This window comes from Arvicola amphibius, chromosome 14 (assembly GCF_903992535.2).
Source record: "Arvicola amphibius chromosome 14, mArvAmp1.2, whole genome shotgun sequence".
Classification (NCBI taxonomy): domain Eukaryota; kingdom Metazoa; phylum Chordata; class Mammalia; order Rodentia; family Cricetidae; genus Arvicola; species Arvicola amphibius.
In genome coordinates this window covers 2,164,462-2,186,878 of record NC_052060.1, presented here as the reverse complement: position 1 = coordinate 2,186,878, position 22,417 = coordinate 2,164,462, and the positions used below count along the sequence as shown (strand labels likewise).

Sequence of the window (22,417 nt, the reverse complement as noted above, 5' to 3'; positions counted from 1 at the left end):
CGATCTGAGGGCCACGTGCTTCATTTCCATCAAGATTGGCTGAGGCTAGTGGTCTGGCTGTTCCTCGATATACTCTGAGAAAACTTATGAATTTCCCAGTATCTGAGACAAAAGATAAAGGGGGAAAAGCAGAGTGAAGAGGCAAGGGCTGGAGACTAGCCTCGGATCCGTGTAAAGAGGCAAGGGCTGGAGATTAGCCTCAGGTCCGTGTAAACAGGCAAGGGCTGGAGACTAGCCTCGGGTCCGTGTAAACACAGGCACTTGGCCCATGCTAGAGTAGAGCAGATGGATGAGGAGAGCAACATCAGTATGAGACTCCTACCTCCCAGCTTGCTGCAAAAGGATCCAGGGTCCTTTGCTCACGGGGAGGACAAAAGTTCATTTCTCATCACGGGAGCTGGAGTAACAGCCCATGTGGAACCCACATTCTAGAAATTAAGGGGTCCACTTCTGTTGTAAGATCTTTCCCGGCTTTGAAGAAGACACTGCCACCTTACAGCTCACGTGCGTGCGCGCACACACACATATACACACACACACACACACACACACACACACACACACACACACTCAATCAATATTAAAAATCTACTCTGGTTCGGGAAGACGGCCCTTCCTGTGTTATCCCCTCAGCCTTTAGTCTCTCCCCACAGGTCAACACCTTGAATCCCATTTGCATCTTCTTCCGCAGGGGCTCTCTGGTAAACAGAGGGCAGTGCAGGGCCGGCCAAGTTCAGGCACTGGTAGCTAAGGTCTACAACTTAACAGTGCTCACAGACAGAACTACAAAGAATCAACTTTATTAGTCACTCGGGGTTAGTTTCTCTTCTTGCCCTTGCCAGTGACCTTGGCTGGTGTGAGCACTGGCGCTGTTGCCTGGTACAGAGTGGAGGAGATCTTGTTGATGTAGTACAGGCCAACCATGGAGAAGATGAAGCTACAGGATAAAGAGAAGACAGCACATCAACAGGCATGCTGCTAGCAGGGCGGGCACAAGTTTCAGGGAAAGAATTCAGGTTTCAGTTTGGGAAATCAGCAAAGAACAAAAATGAGGAAACAGAAGGACTGGCAACATCACAGGGGATCTGGTAACAAGAGACAGGCGTCCCTGTACCCTTTGCCCAGCCATCAGCTACAGGGGATCTGGTAACAAGAGACAGGCGTCCCTGTACCCTTTGCCCAGCCATCAGCTACAGGGGATCTGGTAACAGAGACAGGCGTCCCTGTACCCTTTGCCCAGCCATCAGCTACATACCAGGTGGTGACGCAGACGCGGTGGATGAGGCCAGATGCAAAGAGCGCCAACAGCAAGCAGAGGAGGACTGGGGAGGCAAGAACACGGATGCTGGAAAAGGCATGTCCTGGTGCGCGCCTTCAATCCCAGCCCTCGGGGAAAAGGCATGTCCTGGTGCGCGCACCTTCAATCCCAGCCCTCGGGAGGCAGAGGCAGGTGGAGCTCTGCGAGTCTGAGGTCAGCCTGGGCTACACAGAGAAACCCTGTCTTGAAAAAAAAAAAAAAATCAAAAACAAAAAAGCAAAGAAATGTCCTGCTAAAAGTCGTGAGTTCAGAAGGCCTTAACATTGTTCAGAACACGGAAGTAAGACTTGGAGTTTTGTTTGGTTTTTGTTTTACTCGCTTTGCTCCACATCCCATTTAACTTCCTGGCCATCCCCCCACCCCCGCCAAAAAAAACCAAAACAACCCGTGCCCTCCCCAAAACAAGAGGAAGCTGAATACAGTGGTACATGCCTACACAGCTCAAGCAGAAGGACCCTTAAACCCAAGAATTCAAGACAACACAGTGAGATCCTGCCTCAAAAGCAAATTAGGAAGAGAACCAAGGCCTGACAGACAGGAGGGGGTTAGAGGGCAGAAGGGTGAAGAGGCTCCACCTGCCCAGCCGAAGCCAGCAGGAAGGCAAATAAAGACAAGGATTTTGTCCCCCGACAACGGTTTCTTTCAGAAAGTAACGGTGATGGTACACGTGGAATGAAGTTTAAGGGACAGAAGTTCTGGAAACCTGCACCAGCGAGGGCAGGGAAGTGTGGACAGCGATGACCGGTCGGTGTTACTGGGTCAACCTTTCACACAACTGCAATTGCTAGGAGTTTCTGAGCGTGTGGCTTTCCGGACGCGATTTGGTCCTGATGCTGACTTTGCTTTGTGAACTTAATTCCACACAAATAATTAAACTATCAGATCTTTACAGGAACCATCTAATAAGGATTATCAAAAATTGATCTATCAGGGCTGGACATGTGGAGTTGGTGGAGTTCTTGCCTATCTTGTTTGAAACCCTGGGTTCCATACCAGCACCACATCAACTACATGAGATGGTGCTAATCTCAGCACTTGGGTGTGTGTGTGTGGGGGGAGTCAGCAGTTCAAGGGTTCAAAGTCATCCTTGGCTACATTGTAAGTTCAAGGGGAGAAGGAGGAAAGAGAGAGAGCTCTAACAGTGGTCTCTATTCTCCTCTGGTTGGGTTCCTGCTATCTATCAGTAACATCCCAGAAAGTACCGACTTCACAATCCCCTCAAGAGAACCCTAGTATGGGCTCAATTTCAAATCAAAATCCCTCAGTGAACGTGTCTTGCTTCCTTTTCTCACAGGGACAAAGAACACCTTCCTGAGGATGCCTATCAAACATCAGCTGAAACTTAACTGTTTGCTCGAAACCTTTTCTGGGAGCAAGCCAGGTTTTCCTTTCTCTTTCTTCTTTTTGTCTTTGTGCTTCTCTTCCAGTCCCAACGCCAGGAGCTGAACAAAATGCTTGATCCAAAAGCACTCTGTCTTCAAGACAGTTTTAGCAAACATATTTCTCCGGTACCATCTTTTTGTTGTTGTTGTTGTTTTGTTTTGTTTTGTTTTTCGAGACAGGGTTTCTCCGTAGCTTTGGAGCCTGTCCTGGAACTAGCTCTTGTAGACCAGGCTGGTCTCGAACTCACAGAGATCCACCTGCCTCTGCCTCCTGAGTGCTGGGATTAAAGGCGTGCGCCACCACCGCCCGGCTCTCCGGTACCATCTTAACCACAGGGAAATTCGGCATCATGTTTGGGACAGGTTAAAAGAGTTCAACCAACTACCGAGTTTCACTTACTCTCTGGGAAGATCTTTGCTTGGAAACCTTTACCAAAGACCAGATTCTCGAGATTATTGAAGGCCTGGGTTGAGGGAATTAAGGAGAAACTCCTGCAACAAGACAGGGCTGGGGAGTAAGAGACAAGCAAAGCCCAGGGCTGGCGGGGGGTGGGGGGTGAGAAGGAGAAACGCAAAAGCCCACACGGTCTCCTACCCATCTTCTGTTCAAACACCTCCACCCCAACCCCTTTTCCAGCGTAGGGAGGATACAGTCAGGGAGAAGACGAAAAGGCCGGAGCCCAGCAGGCCCCCCTGAATAGTGAGCCACTCGGTGGAGGCCAGCTGGCGGCTGTATATCTGCATGCCAGCGAAGAGCAGCAGGGATAGGAGGGAGGACAGCGCCAAGGAGGTTCCGGTACCGACTACTAGGGATGAGAAAGTGAGTCAGGCAAAGCTTCAGGCCGATTCGCCCCGGAGTTCGGTCCGCCAACCACTTCCAAGCGTTCGGGGTACTGCAGCCACACTCCCTCCCCTCACCCCACGACGACCTCCAGGAACCCCCGGCCCCACACCCAAGTTCCCGCCTGTCCCGAGGAAATGCCAGCTCCCTGGAAACCAGGACACGTCAGCTTTACGGAGGCTACCGGGAAAAGAGGGCCACCCCAACGCCCACCCCCGCTAGGGCAGCCCGGGGACTCCGCTGGTCCGGTTACCCATCACGCCCCGCCCGTGGGTCCAATCTGTGCCTCTGGCAGAGAAAGAGAGGAGCCAAACCGACGCGGGTGTCTGTACGCAGGCGTCGGGGCCAACGTGGACTCGCTTTACTTCTTCCTCTAGGCGCCTTGGACGCAGCGCCCTCTTGCGGCAAGGAGGAAACAGTGCTTCGAGGAGCATTCTAGGCCACCGCCCTGCTTGGTCTCCAGCCTTCTTCTGCACCTAGGGGCATCTGCTGCCTCTCAGGACCAGATGCACTCACTCGTGGGGTCAGTCATGACCCCATGGCCTAGAGTCACCTATGTCTTCTTTGCTATTTTTGTCATCTGTAGTACCAGTTCCTCAGACCTCCCTGCCCTACTCTGGTTGCCTCAACATCTCCAAAGGTATGCCCCACCCAAAATGTAGCACTGTCAACCAGGAGTTCGTCTTCCTCTGAAATCAGCCTCTTGCCCTATGTGAGTAGGATGAGGAGGGATCAATGAAAGATTCTAATAGAAGGAATGGTTCCTTTCTCGAATGCCCTTCCAGGTTAGCCACCCCCTAGACCGCCTTTGAAGAACCACGTGGGAAGAACTATTTCCCACCCCCTACCTCGACGGGCGCAGTTCGAGGCAGGTCCCTGGAGCATGCGCAATGACATCTCACCCTCCCCACCCCTTCCTACACCCCACCCGGCTCCTGCATTAAGCCCCGGGTTCGCAGCAGCAGCCGGGTCGGGCCACTGGGGGCGGGCGGGCACAGTTGGGCCATGGCTGAGGGTGAGGATATGCAGACCTTCACTTCCATCATGGATGCACTAGTCCGCATCAGTGTGAGTTAAGGTGGGGTCAAGGGGAAGGGAGGGGGTGTAGAGGGTCGGGGAAAGCCAGCTCCTTGAACAGGTGGGGGTCCAGGAAGAGTCTGGAATGTAGAGACAGGTCTAGTTAAGACAGAAATGACGGGAAGGCGGAGTGCAGGTGTGCAGGGATCCTGGCGACAGCCGGGTGCTGAGTGCCCTAAAGACTCCCGTCTGCTGGGGTGTAGGCCGCCAGAAGCTGTCCGGACCCAGCGGGTAGGCTTGGGGCAGCGGCCAGCAGTGCACCAGGGTTATGAGAAGGGACATGTGTGAGCTTAGATGTTTTCCAAGAAACTGAGGCCAGGTCGGGGGAATGATGAAAAAGCTTTCCCTAGGTGCAGTTCCCAATTTGGACCCCTCCCGACCCCCCACCCTACCACCCCCACCCCCTGCGAGCTGCCATGCAATCTGCGGTTGCCATGGCAACCCGTGCCCGGCTCTCCCAGAGGCGGTGCCAACCCTACTCCCCCCCACCACTTCCTTCCCCCTCCCTCCCTGTCCCTCCCTCCTTTGTGTCAGCTGCGCCCCTGACCGGGATGGCTGCGAAGAGAGGGACCAAGGTGAGGTGTGGGGGTGGGGAATAGCCAGAAGACCCCTCACCAAAAGGGGGAGGGATACTTCCGGTGGGGAAGGGGCAAGTAGGCGGGGCGCTCCCCCTCCCCCTCAGATTGGGCGAAGGGGTTGCAGCAGGCCCAGTTTCTCCACCAGACTGGGCTGAAGAGCTCGAGTATAGGAGGCAAAGAGGAATGGCTTGATTTTGGGAGACTGAAAGAAATAGAAGTGAAGAATGGAGGATGGGCGCTGGGGTGGCCACGGGCTAGTGCCCAGCCAGTTCGGAGAGCTAGCGCACCCTGGCCGCGGGGAGCTGTCATGCGCCTAAGGGTTGCTAAGAAAGGGGGCGGGGGACAGCACCCAGATGTAGAATGGGTGGTGCCCTTGAAATAAATCCCAGAAGCCGGCCGGTAATTCAGAGATGGAGGGATGGAGACAGGTGAGCAGGGAGGACTGCCTGCCAGCTCTGCTGTATCCGGAGTGATGGGGGTGGGGCGTGATGCTAGGGGAAGCCTGAGCTCCAACTATACCATCGTGCTGGGCCTTAAGCTCTCCAAGGGGAAACAGAAACAGGAGACAGAGAGCTGGGAAGGTGTGTGGACCAACCAAGGCAGGTTCTGGGCCAAAACAGTAGCTTGTACTGCCAAAGGACCGGCTGAGATACGGCCGAGTGTCCTCGCTCTCACACAGCCTCCCGTCTGTCTTTCCACAGACAAGCATGAAGAACATGGAGAAGGAGCTGCTGTGCCCAGTGTGCCAAGAGATGTACAAGCAGCCGCTAGTGCTGCCTTGTACCCACAACGTGTGCCAGGCCTGTGCCCGGGAGGTCTTGGGCCAGCAGGGCTACCTAGGCCATGGTGGGGACCCCAGTTCAGAACCCACTTCTCCTGCTTCCTCTCCTTCTACCCGAAGCCCCCGCCTCTCTCGGAGAACTCTCCCTAAGCCAGATCGTTTGGACCGGCTCCTTAAGTCAGGTGGGGCTGGGATTTGTGGGATGGGGTGGGAATGCAGAAAGATAGGAGAGGGTCGGCGGGGTGGAACTACTTACTGCCTACCTGGATACTTAGGAGGGCTGAGCTCGGATGAAATGAAAGTCCGGTTTTTAATTGAGCAGATGCCATCCACCGCCAGTCAGCTGTAACTCTAACCTCTGCCTACTGGGTCCTCCCACAGGCTTTGGGACATACCCTGGGCGGAAGCGGGGTGCCTTGCACCCCCAGACGATCATATTCCCGTGCCCAGCCTGCCAAGGCGATGTGGAGCTGGGGGAGCGCGGCCTTTCTGGGCTTTTCCGAAACCTGACCCTAGAGCGCGTGGTGGAGAGGTACCGACAGAGCGTGAGCGTGGGCGGCGCCATCCTGTGCCAGTTGTGCAAGCCCCCACCGCTAGAGGCCACCAAGGGCTGCACAGAGTGTCGAGCGACCTTCTGCAATGAATGCTTCAAACTCTTCCACCCCTGGGGCACCCAGAAGGCCCAGCATGAGCCCACTCTGCCCACTCTCTCATTCCGCCCCAAGGTGAGCCAGTTCTTGCAGGGTCTGAAGTGGGAGGGGCATGGTGGTACTGAACCAATGGTTGGGGGTGGCTGGCATTTGGGCTTCCAAAGGGTGGTGGGCCAGGTTGAGTTTTTGTCTATGTGTGTATGTGTGAGTGTGTGTGCACACTCATGTGTTTGTGTGTGTGAGAGAGAGACAGACAGGTCTTGGAGCCAGAGAGACAGCTCTGTGATTAAAAGCTCTTCCAGAGAATCCCAGTTTGCTTCCCTGTAATTTCCACTCCCAGCTCCAGGGGATACAACCCCTCTGGCCTCTTCAGGCACCCGCACTCACACGCACATTTCCACACATAGCCACACACACATACACATAATTCAAAATGAAATACTAAGGAAAACAAGACAGGGCCTTGCCATATCGCCCACACTAGCCTTGAAATCACGGCAAGCTCCTTGCCTCCATTTCCTGAGTACTAGACATGCACCACCACATCTGGCCGCCTGACGGCCCATCTCTAACATTCACTGACCAGGCGATCCTTCGCATCTGGCTGCCTGACAGCCTGTCTCTAACATTCACTGACCAGGTGATCCTTCGCATCTGGCTGCCTGACAGCCTGTCTCTAACATTCACTGACCAGGTGACCTTCACATCTGGCCTCCTGACAGCCCGTCTCTAACATTCACCAGCCAGGTGATCCAATATCTGTGCACGACTCATCTCATCTGCTGCACACAGATGAGAGAATCTACCTGCGATGTCTTTACCGGAAAGACTGTTGATAGCATCACAGGGGGTGTTATTGCCTTAAAAAGTGTTATCTGGCCAAGCATGGTGGTACATGCCTGAGTTCTCAGCACTTGGAAGGTTAAATCAAGAGACTTGGAAGTTGAAGGTCGGCCTGGGCTACACGGGAAAACTCTATCTCAAAAAAAAGTTGTGTATAGCCAGGCAATGGTGGCACACATCTTTAGTCCCAGCACTCGAGAGGCAGAGGCAGGCAGATCTCTGTGAATCTGTGACCAGCTTGTTCTACAAATAGAGTTCCAGGATAGCCAGGACTGTTACACAGGAAAAACCCTGTCTCTAAAAAACAAAAACAAAAAGTTGTTTATATGTAGGATGCTGCTATTCTAGAAATTGGGTACAGCGTGAACAAAGATGAGCTACAGGGTTATATTAATTATCATCATTGTTACTACTGAATATATATCTCTGAAGCAGATGAGGAGAGAGCAGTGCCAGAGAAGTGGACATTGGACAGTTCAGAAGTGTTTTAATGCCAGTATCCACCACCAGATGGCACTATGGAGCACTCCCACCCATCTCAGTGCTGGAGGAGGGTGACCCACTGCTGGTAGGTCAGCACTGCCGCTGGCTGTTTCACTGTCCTTTGTCCCTCTAGGGTCTGATGTGTCCAGACCACAAGGAAGAGGTGACTCACTACTGTAAGACGTGCCAACGACTGGTGTGTCAACTCTGCAGGGTACGGCGCACCCACAGTGGACACAAGATCACTCCAGTGCTCAGTGCCTACCAGGCCCTCAAGGTAAAGACCCCTACTTACTCAGCTCCAGCGCTAACACACACCAGCACACACCTCCTAATTACTCGCCTCTGCAGAGTCAGGATGACGCCCACCTCTTTCTTTGCCCTTAGGATAAGCTGACAAAGAGCCTGGCATACATCCTGGGAAACCAGGACACAGTACAGACCCAAATCTGTGAGCTGGAAGAGACCATCAGGCATACTGAGGTAAGGAAAGGCATGGATGTGTGCCTCAGGTCCTGCTGGATGGGCATGCCCCCCTTGCCTTGCTGCCAGTTCAGAGCCCGCAGGAGGAAGATGTGTGTGGGTGGAGGCTCTGGTTAAACTTCATTGGCAAGCACACCAGTGCCCGGCTTAGGCTGTAGCTAGGGCTGCAATGGGGGTAGGAGTGCCACAGATGGGAGCTAAGAAGCTCAGATGCGCCTCCGTTCAGCCTTGCATGGGTACAACCCTACAGCTAGGAGTCAGGTGAGGCACAAACAGCTTCTGCAAGGTTGATAATGATGCCATAGCCACCAGTGCGCCATCGCTAGTGTAATCCCAGTCACCAGCGCGCCATCGCTAGTGTAATCCCAGTCACCAGCGCGCCATCGCTAGTGTAATCCAAAAGTGGACATTAGAGCATTCATGGCCTTTCTTGCTTGGATGAGACATTAAGAAATTAATTAATTAATTATAGCCAGGCAGTGGTGGTGTACACTTTTAATCCCAGCACTCAGGAGGCAGAGGCAGGTGGATCTCTGTGAGTTCGAGGCCAGCTTGGTCTACAAAGTTCCAGGACAGGCTCCAAAGCTATTAGGAAACACTTTTTCAAAAGAAAAGAGAGAGAGAGAGAGGGAGGGAGGGAGGGAGGAAGAAAGGAAGGAAGGAAGGAAGGAAGGAAGGAAGGAAGGAAAGAGATTAAGACTATGAAAGAGCTAAGGCAAAATATGGCCAATTCGTGTAGTGATGACCACACGCTGCAGTCCCTTGAGGAGCTATAGTCTCAGAAAAGGCTCTTTGCTGTATTTTCTGATGTGCATCGAGATAGAAGGGTTCTTCAGAGAAGGCTCTTCTTGACTCACTAGAGCCAAACAATCTTCTTTGCCAGACACTGGTATTGAGGCTTCAATGTACCCAAATAACCAACTATTTAAAGCAGCTCTTACTTTCCCCTAGTTTTTGGGCTTTCCCCCTTGGTCTCCTAGCAACATGGCTAAGTCAGCCCAGGTATTCATGTATCACATCACTTCTTCCCCAGTGCATCGCTCTAGAGTTGACAGTGAGGCTCAATGGCGAGCACGCATATCTCTATCACAAAGGGCAAAGGGGCTGGAGAGATGACCCAGCAGTTGAGAATGCTTACTGTCCTTGCAGAGGAGCCAGGCTCAGTCCCAGCACCCACACGGCAGCTCATGGCCACCTGACCTCCAGCTCCTTCTGGGCTGCTGCACACGTGTGGTGCTTACAAACACGGATAAATGAAATCAAGTGTGGTGCTTACAAACACACACCAGCACACACAGAGATAAATGAAATCAAGATTTTTTTATTAAAAAAAATGTGTTGAAAGACTGTATACCTGATGCATTAATACATGGTCAAGGCCCCAAATCACCACAACAATAAAACACAAAACTGGCAAAATTAAATTTAAACAAATTTGCCGGGCAGTGGTGGTGCACGCCTTTAATCCCAGCACTCGGGAGGCAGAGGCAGGCAGATGTCTGTGAGTTCGAGTCCAGCCTGGTCTATAAGAGCTAGTTCCAGGACAGACTCCAAAGCTACAGAGAAACCCTGTCTCGAAAAAAAAATTAAATGAATTATTTAAGTTAAAAATATAACCATTATTCTTTTCAAATTTTTTTTAAAATTTTTAATCGTGTGTTATGCGTATGTGTCTCTGTGAGTGCATGCCATGTGTGTGGAGTGCCCATGGAGTCCTGAGGAATTGAATCTCCTGGAGCTCTAGTTGAAGGTGGCTCAGCTATCTTACATAGATTCTAGGAATTGAACTCGGGTCCTCTGAAGGAGCAATATCTGCTATTAACCTCTCTCCAGCACCTGAATTATTATTATTATTTTAATTTTTCAAGACAGGTTTGTTTTTCTGTGTAGCCCTGACTGTCCTGAAACTCGCTCTTTAGACCAGGCTGGCCTCGAACTCAGAGATCCTCCTGACTGCCTCCTGAGTACTGAGATTAAAGACATGCACCACCACCACCAGGCATTAATTATTCTTTTTTTTTTTTTAAAATTAAGCTGGTCACAATGACTTACACAGTGATCCCAGGACTGAGAAATTAAGTAGAGGGATCTCTCTCCAGTACACAGCAAGTTCAAGGTCATCCTGGGTTACATGAAACCCTGTCTCTTATAGAGATCCCCAAGAAAAGGCTGGAAAGATGGTTCAGTAGCTAGGAGTACTGGCTGTTCTCCCAGAGAACACTGACTTGGTGGCTCACAACTGTCTGTAGTTCCAAGGTATTGATACCCTCTTCTGGTCTTCACAGGTACCAGACCCACACTTGTGTACATAAATACATACATACATACAGGCAAACACCTGTACACATAAAATAATAAAAATGCATTTTAAAAGATCCCCAAATAGGTATTGAATTAATATGACTTTTGTACTTTTCTCCTTTGTTAGTTTGGTTTCTTAGATCAAACCAAAAATCTAAAAAATAGAAGGGGCCTCTCTCTCCTCTCGCCTACAACTATGGTATAGCACTCAGGAAAGTCAGTACAAATGATCAGGAGGTGACCACACCTGCGGTGTAGGTGTCTTGCCATGACCCTGGCCCAATTAAGATGGCTAGTTTAAATTTGCCCAGATTCCCTAGGATAGTATGGTATGGCATCTTAGGTCCAAGCGCTGCTGCCTCCAAGAAGACAGTTCAGTCTCTCATCCCTTGGGTGTTGCTCCTTGGACAGGTGAGTGGTCAGCAGGCGAAGGAGGAGGTGTCACAGCTGGTTCGGGGACTGGGGGCTGTGCTGGAAGAGAAGCGGGCCTCACTGCTGCAGGCCATCGAAGAGTGCCAGCAAGAACGGTTATCACGGCTCAGCGCCCAGATTCACGAACATCAGAGCCTGCTGGATGGCTCGGGTTTGGTGGGTTATGCCCAGGAAGTCCTTAAGGAAACAGACCAGCCTTGCTTTGTGCAAGCAGCCAAACAGCTGCATAACAGGTACTGAGCGACGTGGTCCAAGGGTGCAGGCTCCAGGGAGGTGGGCATCACGGGTGTAGCTAGTGCCTAGGACAACAGTGACTATAGACTATGCAGGTGGAGAAGTGGAGCCCCAAGAATTTTCATGTGGTCAGACTGATACTAGTGTCTTCTGGGGAGTGAGGTAGAGACCTGAAGCAGAGAGCAAGGCTCTAGGGTAGGCAGGGCAGGGCCCTGAGGAGGGGTTGCTGCCCGCCTGGCCATGCCTGACCCTTATCTGCCCCATTCTAGGATTGCCCGAGCTACTGAGGCCCTGCAGACGTTCCGGCCAGCTGCCAGCTCCTCCTTCCGCCATTGTCAGCTGGATGTGGGGCGTGAGATGAAGCTGCTGACAGAGCTTAACTTCCTGCGAGGTAAGGAGCCAGCCAGGCCCATGTCCAGCCAGAGCCTTCTTCCCTTTCCCACCAGCAGCGGACCCGGGGGGCAGTGCCCACCAGGGACCTCCTGGCCTCCTGCCTGGCTTGGCCAGCCACTCCCACCCAGCCAACCCTGACACACCATCCTACCGCGCTCAGCGCTGCTTCTCCCTCTCTCTTTGTAGGCTGTGGCCACGGCGGACTGTGCTCCGGAACACCCCAGGCAAGTCAGCAGCCCTGCCCTGGGGGCCCTGCTACCCGCCGGGCCCCCTCCCTACTCCCTCCCCGTGCTCCCACACAGCTTGGCCACCCACATATTGCTTCCTTCTGTCCCAGTGTACTCTGAATTCTTGGTCTTCCCACTTGACAAACGCCCTGTCTCTTCGACCTTCTTTAGGCTATTGCATAATCCTGTTCCTCCTGACCTCTCATTATCTTGGCCCTTGCCCTCTGGACTTTCCTTCTCTTCCTCTTGACCCACATGCACTGCCCTGCTAGCAGGCTTACTCTCCTCTGCTCCCTTTCTGTTTTCTGTCTTGCTGACCCTGTTACCCTGCTCCTGACCCTTTCGCATCCTTTCCTGCTCAGGGCTCTCTTGCCTGGGTTCCAGTAGCCTTTCCTGCCTTGTTCTGGGGCTTCTCCTAACTCAGAGAGTCTACGCTTGTAAGGGCCCTCAGAACCTAATTAGTCTGACGCTGCCATTTGAGTGAGGAGAAAGCTGAGGCCCAGAGAGGGAAAGTGGCTCACTTCCAGCCAACGTAGGGTAGTGGCAGACTTGGACCAGAGTTCGGGCTCCTGCTCCCTGCCCAGCCCTTACCCACTTCTTTCTCCTTTGGGCCCTGTTTTGTCCACCCAGGTTTCTTCCCCCAGCTCCCTCACCTACACTCACCCCCCGGCTCCCGCTGCTTCCTCTTTCCCTCCTGCCCCTTTCTCCACGCCAGGCCCTTGGCCAGACCCTGACTGACCCCTGTTGTCTCTTCACACAGTGCCTGAGGCTCCTGTCATTGACACCCAGCGCACCTTCGCCTACGACCAAATTTTCCTGTGCTGGAGGCTACCCCCCCACTCACCACCTGCCTGGCATTACACTGTTGAATTCCGGCGTACAGATGTCCCTGCCCAGCCAGGCCCTGCACGCTGGCAGCGTCGGGAGGAGGTGAGGGGCACCAGTGCCCTTCTTGAGAACCCTGACACGGGCTCTGTGTATGTGCTGCGTGTCCGTGGCTGCAACAAGGCTGGCTATGGAGAATACAGTGAGGACGTGCACCTGCACACACCTCCAGCCCCTGGTGAGTAGACAGGCGGATGGCTTCATTGGTGAGTCTAGGTGTTCGTGCAGAGGGCACAGAATGGCTCAGGTACTCAGCTGGTTCCCAATGGGCACAGGAAGAGCAGTTGAATACAATTTGATTTATATGATTTGTACAATTTAATTTGTGGGTTACATTCATTTCCTCTGGAGCTAAACTGCCCTGGTTCAAAACCCACCCTTGACAACTGTGTGTCCTTAGCCACATTTTTTTTTCCCTTCTCTGAACTTCAGAATCTTCTTCTACAGAGGTAATAATAATACTTAATAGAGTGGTTTGATAATTAACACATTATAAGACAGCACATGTAAAGACTTAGCCCTGACTCACAGTAAAGGCTCAGTCCCTGTTAGCGAGGTGGCTTGCCGAGTGTGCTCACCACTTGGGTAAAGGTCAGAAGAGATGAGGTTGGGTATAGGGCTCAGGTATGAGCGTATGAGCGCAGAGCATGGGCGGAAAGTCCTGGTCAGTGGAACAGGACGGCTGGAGACGGTGCACAAGGCCAGTGTGGAAGACGGGCTCCAGAGACACTGAGTCAGCTAGAGATCCTCCCGCTAGTCATCTCTGAAGCTCTTCCTGGGGCCCCAAGCCTATTTGGGGTGCCGCTTTCTTCCCTATGTCCCTATTTCAATTCCCCACACCCATTCTTTGGGCCCCTTCCAGTTCCTGGTGACTGAATCTCTTGACACCATGTTCCCTGTGCCCAAAATTCCCAGTGTTTGTGCTGACACCCCATGATCCCCAGTGCCAGTGTGTGTCCCTGAAACCCTTCCTTCTGTCTTAACCTCCTCCTGCTTCTAGTCCTGCACTTCTTCCTTGACGGCCGCTGGGGCGCGAGCCGAGAGCGGCTAGCTATCAGCAAGGACCAGCGAGCGGTGCGGAGCATTCCGGGGCTTCCCTTGCTGCTGGCTGCTGAGCGGCTGCTCACGGGCTGCCATCTGAGTGTGGACGTGGTCCTGGGTGATGTGGCTGTGACCCAGGGCCGCAGCTACTGGGCCTGTGCAGTAGACCCTGCTTCCTACTTGGTCAAGGTGGGCGTCGGGCTGGAGAGCAAGCTTCAGGAAAGCTTCCAGGGTGCCCCGGATGTGATCAGCCCCAGGTCAGGCCCTTCTGCAAGGGATGGGGGATGAAGCCCTGGGAAAGGAGCTGGGGTTGGCAAGGGTGGTACAGGGAGCACAGATTTGCTGAGGTGGGGCTGGGGAGGGGTAAGAGCAAGTAGCATGGAAGCCAGACTGGGAGGCTTACGGATGGAAGCGATGTGGACTCAGCAGAAGGGTCTTTGAGGGTGGGGTTTCAGAGTGTATGCTTGGAGAATGGGTTGATAGAAGGCAGAGCTATTCCGTCTTTCTTCCGTCTGTCACTCAGGACCAGTGCTCCATCTATCTAAGCTCCCTGTCCTGTCCTTCCCCCTAGCACTTCATTTCCATGTGAAGCTGTCTCTCCAAGATCCTTAACCTACCTCTCTCTCACCATCTCAAAGGTTCCCTTAAAGCTATCTCTGCAGCCCTCCTTTTCTCTGATGCCTCATTAATACCTCTTCCCACAATTCCCTCCTGAACCTTCTTTCCCAAGTTCTCCATTCTTCACCATCCCATTTCTTCAAAATACCTTCTCTCCAACTAAAATTCCCTTTGGACTTCTGTTGTCCGCATTCCCGTACCCCTCTAGCGTCCTGATAGACTTCTGTCGTCCACATTCCCGTACCCTCTAGCGTCCTGATGGACTTCTGTCGTCCGCATTCCCGTACCCTCTAGCGTCCTGATGGACTTCTGTCGTCCGCATTCCCGTACCCTCTAGCGTCCTGATGGACTTCTGTCGTCCGCATTCCCGTACCCTCTAGCGTCCTGACACTAATCCATCCTTATCTCTCTTCCTATTCCCGACCCTTGCTCTGCATCTGCACCTGCCCCCACCCGCACATTAATCACTGTGCTCTCGTCTTCAAATCCCCAACTGTCAGCACCATGTCCCTCAGCTGATGTCCCTCAGCAGTCCCTCGTTTCTTCAGTGTGCTCTAGTAGCCACCCATCTCTCTTTCCCATAACCCCTTTCTCGTTCACTGTCCTCTCCTTACTTCTTTCTTACACAAACTGAAGCCTCAAGCCTTACACTCTGACCTTTGCCACCTCAACACGTGTTCACCTTAATACCTGCACCCTCTTGTTCCCCAACATTTCAGCTCCCTGGTCCTTCCCCCATTCCCTTCCTCCACCTCCCAACATCCTCCTTCCCGATTCCCACTCCTACAGATATGACCCGGACAGCGGGCACGACAGTGGTGCTGAAGATGCCACAGTGGAGGCGCTGCCACCCTTTGCTTTCCTCACCATTGGCATGGGCAAGATCCTGCTGGGCTCTGGAGCAAGTTCAAATGCAGGGCTGACAGGGAGGGATGGCCCAGCAGCCAGCTGCACAGTGCCCCTGCCACCCCGCCTGGGCATCTGCTTGGACTATGAGCGGGGACGAGTTTCCTTCCTGGATGCTGTGTCCTTCCGTGGGCTCCTCGAGTGCCCCCTAGACTGCTCAGGGCCTGTGTGCCCTGCCTTCTGCTTCATTGGTGGTGGCGCTGTACAGCTGCAGGAGCCTGTGGGCACTAAGCCTGAGAGGAAAGTCACCATCGGGGGCTTTGCCAAGCTGGACTGAGCCTTTCAGCCCCCATTTCCAGACCTGACCTCTGCTCCCCAAGCATCCAGGCAGCAGGTTGTTTACCCAGCAGCTTCTCCCCCCAACTTTCCCTAACTATGTGTGTGGTCCTGCCCCATACCTTGCCAGCCCTGTCTTCCTAGGGCTTTCCTTGTCGAAGGGGCTCTCTCCTGCTTACCTCTGGCTGTCCTCCATTCTGTGTTACCTGTTGGCCTAGGCTCCAGGCCCTGCCCTTGGAGTCTTAACTATGGCCCCTGACCCATCCCTGTCCTGTGCCCCTGAGGCTATTGAAAGGGAGGGCACCTGGAACAGTGGGTGTGATTGACAGCTCTGCCCTTTGCCTTGCCAAGCTCCCTGCTCCATTGATGCTGAACCACAGCCTTGGCAGCCAGGCTTTGAGCCTCTCCAATGAGGGAGGAGGACCTACCATTTTATTTGGGTCCCTATACCCCCCAACCGCATGTCCCTTCTGTCCCTCTTTTCCCTCTTGCATGCTTTTCCTATCCTGCACCCATGCCAATGTGCCAAGTCTCCCTTGGGAACCCGACTGAGGCTGGTGTCCCCATTGGGTTGGGCCAAGCTAGGCCTCTGGTGCCTGCTATCGCCTCCTTGCAGTGGGCATGGCTAGGCCTGTGCTGCGCCACAGTGTCGTTCTCATGGTTTAGAAACAATAAATGGCGACACCAGGCGCGTTTCTGTTTTCCTGGGGTTTCCAGTCTAGTTGGCATGGTAAAGGCCCTACATCAAATGGCACCCAAGGGATGAAGGTCCCTAAGTTAGGTGTGCACAGCCTCCCGTGACACCCAGGCCCCAGCTGACGTTCACGGCCAGGAGGGCACAACACTGACGGCTAGAGTCACACTCAGCTTGGGCATCTGGACCAATGGGGCAATGGACCCTGTGGGGGTGTGGCTGGGCCCAATGGGGTCAGGGAACTAGAACCACTTCCTCATTCCCAGGGTGCCAGAGAGCCCACCCAGAGGCAGCAGTGGGTGGAATGGCAAAAGGCCAGGGCCTGGTGCCAGCAGCACCCGGATCTGTCCCAGCCCTGGCTTATCATGGCTGTATTGACTCTTCCACTGTTATCTGTGGCCCAAGGATTTGCTTCACACCTGGACAACTAAGAATAGAACTACCTTAGGGGCACCATGCCAGCCGGAGAGGGACATGGGCTGGCCCTAGAAGAGAGTCACTGGCGCGGGCTGAGGCCGGTCGGGGGCAGGCCCAATGGAGTCAGTCCTGGTTTCATTTCCTCCTTCCTTCAGGGCTGCCAGGCATGGGGGGGGGGGGGTTCTGGGTTCCTTTGCAGGTCACCTTTTTGTCCCAGTGTCACCTCTTCCCCATATCCCCATGTTTTCAAATATGCCCGCCCTCCGTGCCTCCTTGCCTTCAGGAATTTTCACCCACAGATCCCCGGAGGCCCCTCACAGAAGCGTTCTGGCCCCTTTGGTCCGTAAGTTTGCCGATGAAGAGTCACGGCTGACATAAGTAACGGGAGGGCCCTTTATTCACTGTGTCTGCCTTCCCATGTCCATCCCCAGGCTCTCTAGGCCAGTCCTGAGAGATATACTGCACCCCTGCCTCAGGGCATCCCCAGGGCAGAGCTGGGCTTCACCAGGCTCAGATGGCTGAGACACTTGGCAGTCTCAGCAAGGCAGTGAGCAGCCTACCAGAACTCCGGCTCACCAGCCCAGATCAGAGTGCAGGGGTCTGGCCGCGAAAACTGAGGGGCAGACTGCCACGCTGCCCCTGAGGTGGTGATGAGGTCCCCTACAAGTTGGCAGAAGTGGTTGCCACTGCTGGGTTGGTGTACGACAGGCTGCCACCGCCGTTACCTGCAGAAACCTGAGCGGAGGGAAAATAAATTCAGGTGAAAGAGTCTGTCAGGTAGAACCCCGGATGGCACCCCAGGCTATAGGTCTGGCAAGCTCTCAAGGAGTTAATTCAGAGTGTGCACCTGCTGGGCCTCAGAGCAGCCAGGTGACTGTAAACACCCAACTCCTCCACTGCCCCCTCCCTCCCCTCGCTGTAAGTCCCCAGCCCTCTTGTAGGCCCCTCCTTCCTGTCCTTTTCCCCTCTTATTTTTTGATTATCTGGCCCAACATCAGGCTGTGTGTGTGTGTGTGTGTGTGTGTGTGTGTGTGTGTGTGTGTGTGTGTGTGTAGAGAGGAGGAAAATGGGGCAAGAAAAGGAAACTTTTGTCCCTTCCCACCCTCTGGCCTTTTGGTCTCAGGTAGCCACAGTAATGATTTACTGGATCCTACAGAGAGACTGGGTAAGGAAAGAGGGAAGGGCTAAAACTCACAAGAACCCTCTGGGCACACTGCTCTCACTAGAGGAAGCTTCTGTTCCTCCCGAGTTCTGTATCTACTCCCCAGCCCCTAGGAGGTGAGTGAGACAGGAATGCTCGCTCCTTCAGGCAGGGCTCCTTGGGCACAATACCCCCTCACTTCACCTCGGGCATCCTAATAAACACTCTGCTACAGTTCAGAGTTCAGTCAGAGGTGAGGGCAAGGGTTTTTAGGGCCGTTACTTCCTTTCTTCTGTAGTTTCCCAAGACCTGGCCCTCAGAACTCCACCTTCATTCCCCACCTTGCCAGGCTCTCCACTGCTCAGCTCTCTAAAGCACCTTGGGTTTCCCAGGAACCTCTCCAGAAACCCTTACCAAGCCAGGGCCCCTGCCCCAAACAGTGGGACACAGATTTACCTCCTCATAGGGGCTACGTTTGGTACTGCCAGGGGGCACATAGCGTCCATGAGTATGGTAGGTGGGATATTCACTCATAGGATGATAGGTGTCCTGGGTTGGAAAGATGTCCAGCTGCCCATAGTTCTTTCGGCGGCACTGACACACTGCCTGGGGAAACAAGAGGTTATGCTGGCCCATGGGGTCTCATTTACTGGGGCACATGGGTGAAGGCCTGAGACTTACCAGTGCAAGGAAATAGATGATGGCCAAAGCAACCAAAACACAGACCAGCACCAGCAGGGCAACACCCCAGCCTGGCACGCCAGGCCAGGATTGGGCAGAGGAAGGGAACTGCATCTCATCCACTGAAAGGGAGAACAGTGGTTGGGGAGGTCCCCCATGGAGGTGGACTTTCCCCGGCTAGCACCGAAAGTGGAGATGTTGCCCTACCAGTGACTTTGGAGATAGCCAAATTATAGTCTTCTGCCTCCTTTGCGTGCTGTGAAAGCTGCGACTTCACCTCAGAGGCACTGGCAGCACCCTCCCGGAAAATCAGAGTCGACTCCACTACCACCGAGCCTGACCTGGTCACAGGAAACGGGTGGTTCAGCCACGGGGATCTGCTTATGGCTTAGCATTTCCCCCACACCACAAAGTCAGGTGTCCACCCCACCCTGAGTCGTATCTACACTGTACCTGAACTTGATAGTAGAGATCCCCAGAAAATCTTCATTAAAAATCTGCAGAAACTGGGATAAGAAGAGAGGGCTCAAATTTGATGCAACGGGTCCAAGCAGTCCTGCAGAGCTGCTTCAGAAGAGCAGGGCAGAGGCCAGGCTAGTACCCACCAGTTCAGAAACGTTCCGCTTCAGTTCTTTGTAGTAGTTGGAGCTGGGGTCTTCCAGGGAGGAGTTAAACTGCTGGTTCCAAACGTGGAAGGACAATAAGAAGACAGACACCTCAAGCGACACTTGGGGTGAAGTATTCCTGGAGAAGGCCAGGGAAAGTACTGTGCTAAGGGGGACGGTGCTGTTGCCAGAGACGGCCAGGGTGATGGGAGTAACAGGGTGCTGGCTTGGGGCTGGAGATTGAGTACCATTGCCAGCTGGAGTTGTAGTAGCCATTGTAGAACTGTTATTTTGGATTGGAGTGGTAGCTGAGCTGGTAGTTGGCACCAAGGAGCCATTGTGGACTGGGGTGATGGCAGAGCCTAAAGTAGCCTTGGTAGTAGAGACTGAGGTGCCACTGTACACTGGAGTGGTGACCAAGTTTGATTCGGAACTATTAGTCATAGATGAGGCACTATTGTGGGCTGGGCTGGTGGCTGAGCCCAATGCAGAGCTGGTAGTTGGAACCGAAGAGCCATTGTGGATTGGAGTGTTGGCTGAGCCTGATATAGCCATGGTGGTATGGATGGAGGAACCGGTGTGGACTGGAGTGGTAGCCGAGTTCATTGTAGAATTAGTGGCTGGAGCAGAGGTACCACTGTGGACTGGAGTGCTGGCCAAGTCCACCGTAGAGCTGATGGCCGGGACAGAGGCACCACTGTGACCTGGGGTGGTGACCGAGTCCACTGTGGAGCTGGTGGCCGGGACAGAGGCACTACTGTGACCTGGGGTGGTGACCGAGTCCACCGTAGAGCTGGTGGCCGGGACAGAGGCACCTCTGTGACCTGGGGTGGTGACCGAGTCCACTGTGGAGCTGGTGGCCGGGACAGAGGCACCACTGTGACCTGGGGTGGTGACCGAGTCCACCGTAGAGCTGGTGGCCGGGACAGAGGCACCACTGTGACCTGGGGTGGTGACCGAGTCCACTGTGGAGCTGGTGGCCAGGGTAGAGGCACCACCGTGGACTGGGGTGGTGACTGAGTCCACTGCGGAGCTGGTGGCCGGGACAGAGACACCACCGTGGACTGCAGTGGTAGTCAAGGTTGAGGAACTGTTGGTGTCCTGAGATGAGGTGACACTGTTTTGACCTGGAAGGGCAAAAAGGCCTGAACCAGAGTGGAAGGTGGGGAGTAGATCGTTTTTACGTGCACACACCTCTCAACAGAGGTGGACACTAAGTTGCTTCAGGTAACCTGCATGATTTCTGGCTAGAGACAGAAACTGTTAAGGCTGACAACTTCCTTCACTACTCTCTCCTTCTCTAAGAGACTCACCCCTGCTTCTGGCTCATTCATCCCTCCACTACTACTTTTGAGACAAGGATTCATCCTGAGGCCCAGGCTGGCCTTGACCTACCACTGCACGCAGCCTGGCCCATTCTTCCACTACCGCATTACCTCTCCTTACACAGCCGGCCTCTCCACACCCCACAAACAGAGCATTTGCCTCCTATGGTGCCCACTCTCCTGGGGTCCTTAGCCTTTTTCTTTCGCTCCAGCAATACTGTGCCATCTCTGTCTGCCATGCATGACTTTCGTAATGCAAAGGCCACAGAAAGGTGACGAGTGGCACCTGAGCAGCCCAGTCCCTCCCCACCCCCACCGTGTGCCTCTCACCTGTTACATGCGCTATAAGTAACGTCAGGAAGAAAAGAGCCGGGACGCCTGGGGTCATGGTGGTGGTGAGCAGGCGGGGAGGGGGCAGAAACAGACTCAAGGCGGGTGCTGCGTGTGTGCGATGGAGCAGCTCTGGTGTCCGCTGCTTTATACCAGCACCCCTCCCGCCCTAGGCACAGCTAGAGCAGGTGACAGGTAACAAAACTCCGCCCCCTCCCCTATCTTTTCCTCCTCCTCCTCCCCAACCATTCCTGTGTAGGGTACTTGGGCTCCAGTCACTCAACCTTCTGACAACCTGTTTATTCTCCAATTGGCCTCCCCCTTTTACAAACCAGTTCTTGACTTCCCCAGGTGTGTATGTGGAGGAAACCTGGGACCTCCTGGCTCTGGTTTAAGCCCCAGAGCAACAGCCAAGCTGAGGAAAGGTAACACAGACAGGCCCCGGGGAATCGAGCCCAGAGAAACCCATCCCTAGGTCCCCCAATCCCTTTTCCTGTTCTCTCTGCGGGCCCTTGAAACCCGCTTTCCATAGGTTGAGAGCACACAAGGGGGCTGGATAATAGTGGACAGGTCGCTCCCCCCCCCCCACTTCCCGGAATAGCCCCACCCTTCTAGCCGCTCCCTGTACTCTGAAAACCACAGTCTCCGCCCCTGCCAGACTTTCCAGTAGCCTGGGTCCCTCTTTGGCTTGCTTCTGAGAAAGGCGGTGGGAGTAAATTTCCACTTAAAAAGGACAAAACTGGGGCTCTACCGAAGCCTGAGGTCCTTCCTGGCCAACTCTCCACCTTGAGTGACAGGCTGACCGGTCCTTCTGGTCAGGAACGCCTGCCCTCTAGTGGTCAGCGAGGAGCATCGCGCGGCCGGCCCGCACCGGACAAATGAGAAGGCTAAACATAGACAGCACAGCCCAAGTAAAGACAGATCTTAGGAACGTTGATGGGCCTTAACGAAAAGGATCAATGCCTAGGACACATCGGAAGGAATGCACAGTGCGGTGGAGGAGCAAGGATCAGTACTTGGGATACTCAGACTTCTGGGGTTGGTGTCTGGGGGAAATGATGTTAGATGGACGGGGTTCCAAGGTATGTGGAAGGGGCATCAAGTTGTGTGATGACATCAGAATGTGAGAGTGGGACATCTAGGCAGAGTAGATGGGGCAACCATGGAATTTGGGAGCTCAGAGTTGTATTTGGAAGAGGAATGTTATTTGGGACGGACAGGCACATGGTGCAGGGCAAACTCATGTGTGTATTTAGGGAGGAGAGGTATTCTGAAGGTCAGAAATAGTTGGGGACGGGGAGGGCTTTCGGTTCACAGCAGCATGCTGACTGAGGGTACCAGGTCAGATCCTGCAGGTGTAGGTTGTAGTGTAAACCAACAGGAGCAGATACAACTGTAGTAGGCAAACAATTCTTAGTCCCAACGAATATAAACGGAAGCTAATACTTTAGAAAGCATTTCGGAGGTGCATGAAC

General features: G+C 53.7%; 3 protein-coding genes across 4 annotated transcripts; 1 reads left to right on the top strand and 2 right to left on the bottom strand.

The window, feature by feature from the left end:
• Nucleotides 1–784: 784 nt before the first annotated feature.
• Nucleotides 785–3,923, bottom strand: Krtcap2 (keratinocyte associated protein 2). Its single transcript, XM_038311417.1, has 5 exons — nucleotides 3,795–3,923; nucleotides 3,352–3,503; nucleotides 3,101–3,164; nucleotides 1,256–1,322; nucleotides 785–937 (listed from the first exon to the last, which is right to left on the bottom strand). The coding sequence occupies exons 1-5, from the start codon at nucleotides 3,796–3,798 to the stop codon at nucleotides 817–819; spliced, it is 408 nt and encodes a 135-aa protein (XP_038167345.1). The 5' UTR covers nucleotides 3,799–3,923; the 3' UTR covers nucleotides 785–816.
• Nucleotides 3,924–4,546: 623 nt separating this feature from the next.
• Trim46 (tripartite motif containing 46) lies at nucleotides 4,547–16,296 on the top strand. 2 transcript variants are annotated; one of them, XM_038311363.1, is made up of 10 exons: nucleotides 4,547–4,609; nucleotides 5,898–6,159; nucleotides 6,359–6,702; nucleotides 8,087–8,230; nucleotides 8,341–8,436; nucleotides 11,149–11,402; nucleotides 11,673–11,794; nucleotides 12,784–13,086; nucleotides 13,909–14,206; nucleotides 15,357–16,296. In XM_038311363.1, exons 1-10 carry the CDS (start codon nucleotides 4,547–4,549, stop codon nucleotides 15,748–15,750), a joined length of 2,280 nt encoding a protein of 759 aa, XP_038167291.1. In that variant the 3' UTR covers nucleotides 15,751–16,296. The 2 variants fall into 2 exon arrangements, with proteins under 2 accessions (XP_038167291.1, XP_038167292.1); XM_038311364.1 differs by lacking the exons at nucleotides 4,547–4,609; nucleotides 13,909–14,206 and adding an exon at nucleotides 5,164–5,193 and having other exon boundaries at nucleotides 15,357–15,611.
• Nucleotides 16,297–17,520: 1,224 nt separating this feature from the next.
• Muc1 (mucin 1, cell surface associated) lies at nucleotides 17,521–21,000 on the bottom strand. Its single transcript, XM_038311745.1, has 7 exons — nucleotides 20,943–21,000; nucleotides 19,288–20,432; nucleotides 19,136–19,188; nucleotides 18,890–19,023; nucleotides 18,683–18,804; nucleotides 18,458–18,607; nucleotides 17,521–17,595 (listed from the first exon to the last, which is right to left on the bottom strand). The coding sequence occupies exons 1-7, from the start codon at nucleotides 20,998–21,000 to the stop codon at nucleotides 17,521–17,523; spliced, it is 1,737 nt and encodes a 578-aa protein (XP_038167673.1).
• Between the last annotated feature and the right edge of the window lie 1,417 nt (nucleotides 21,001–22,417).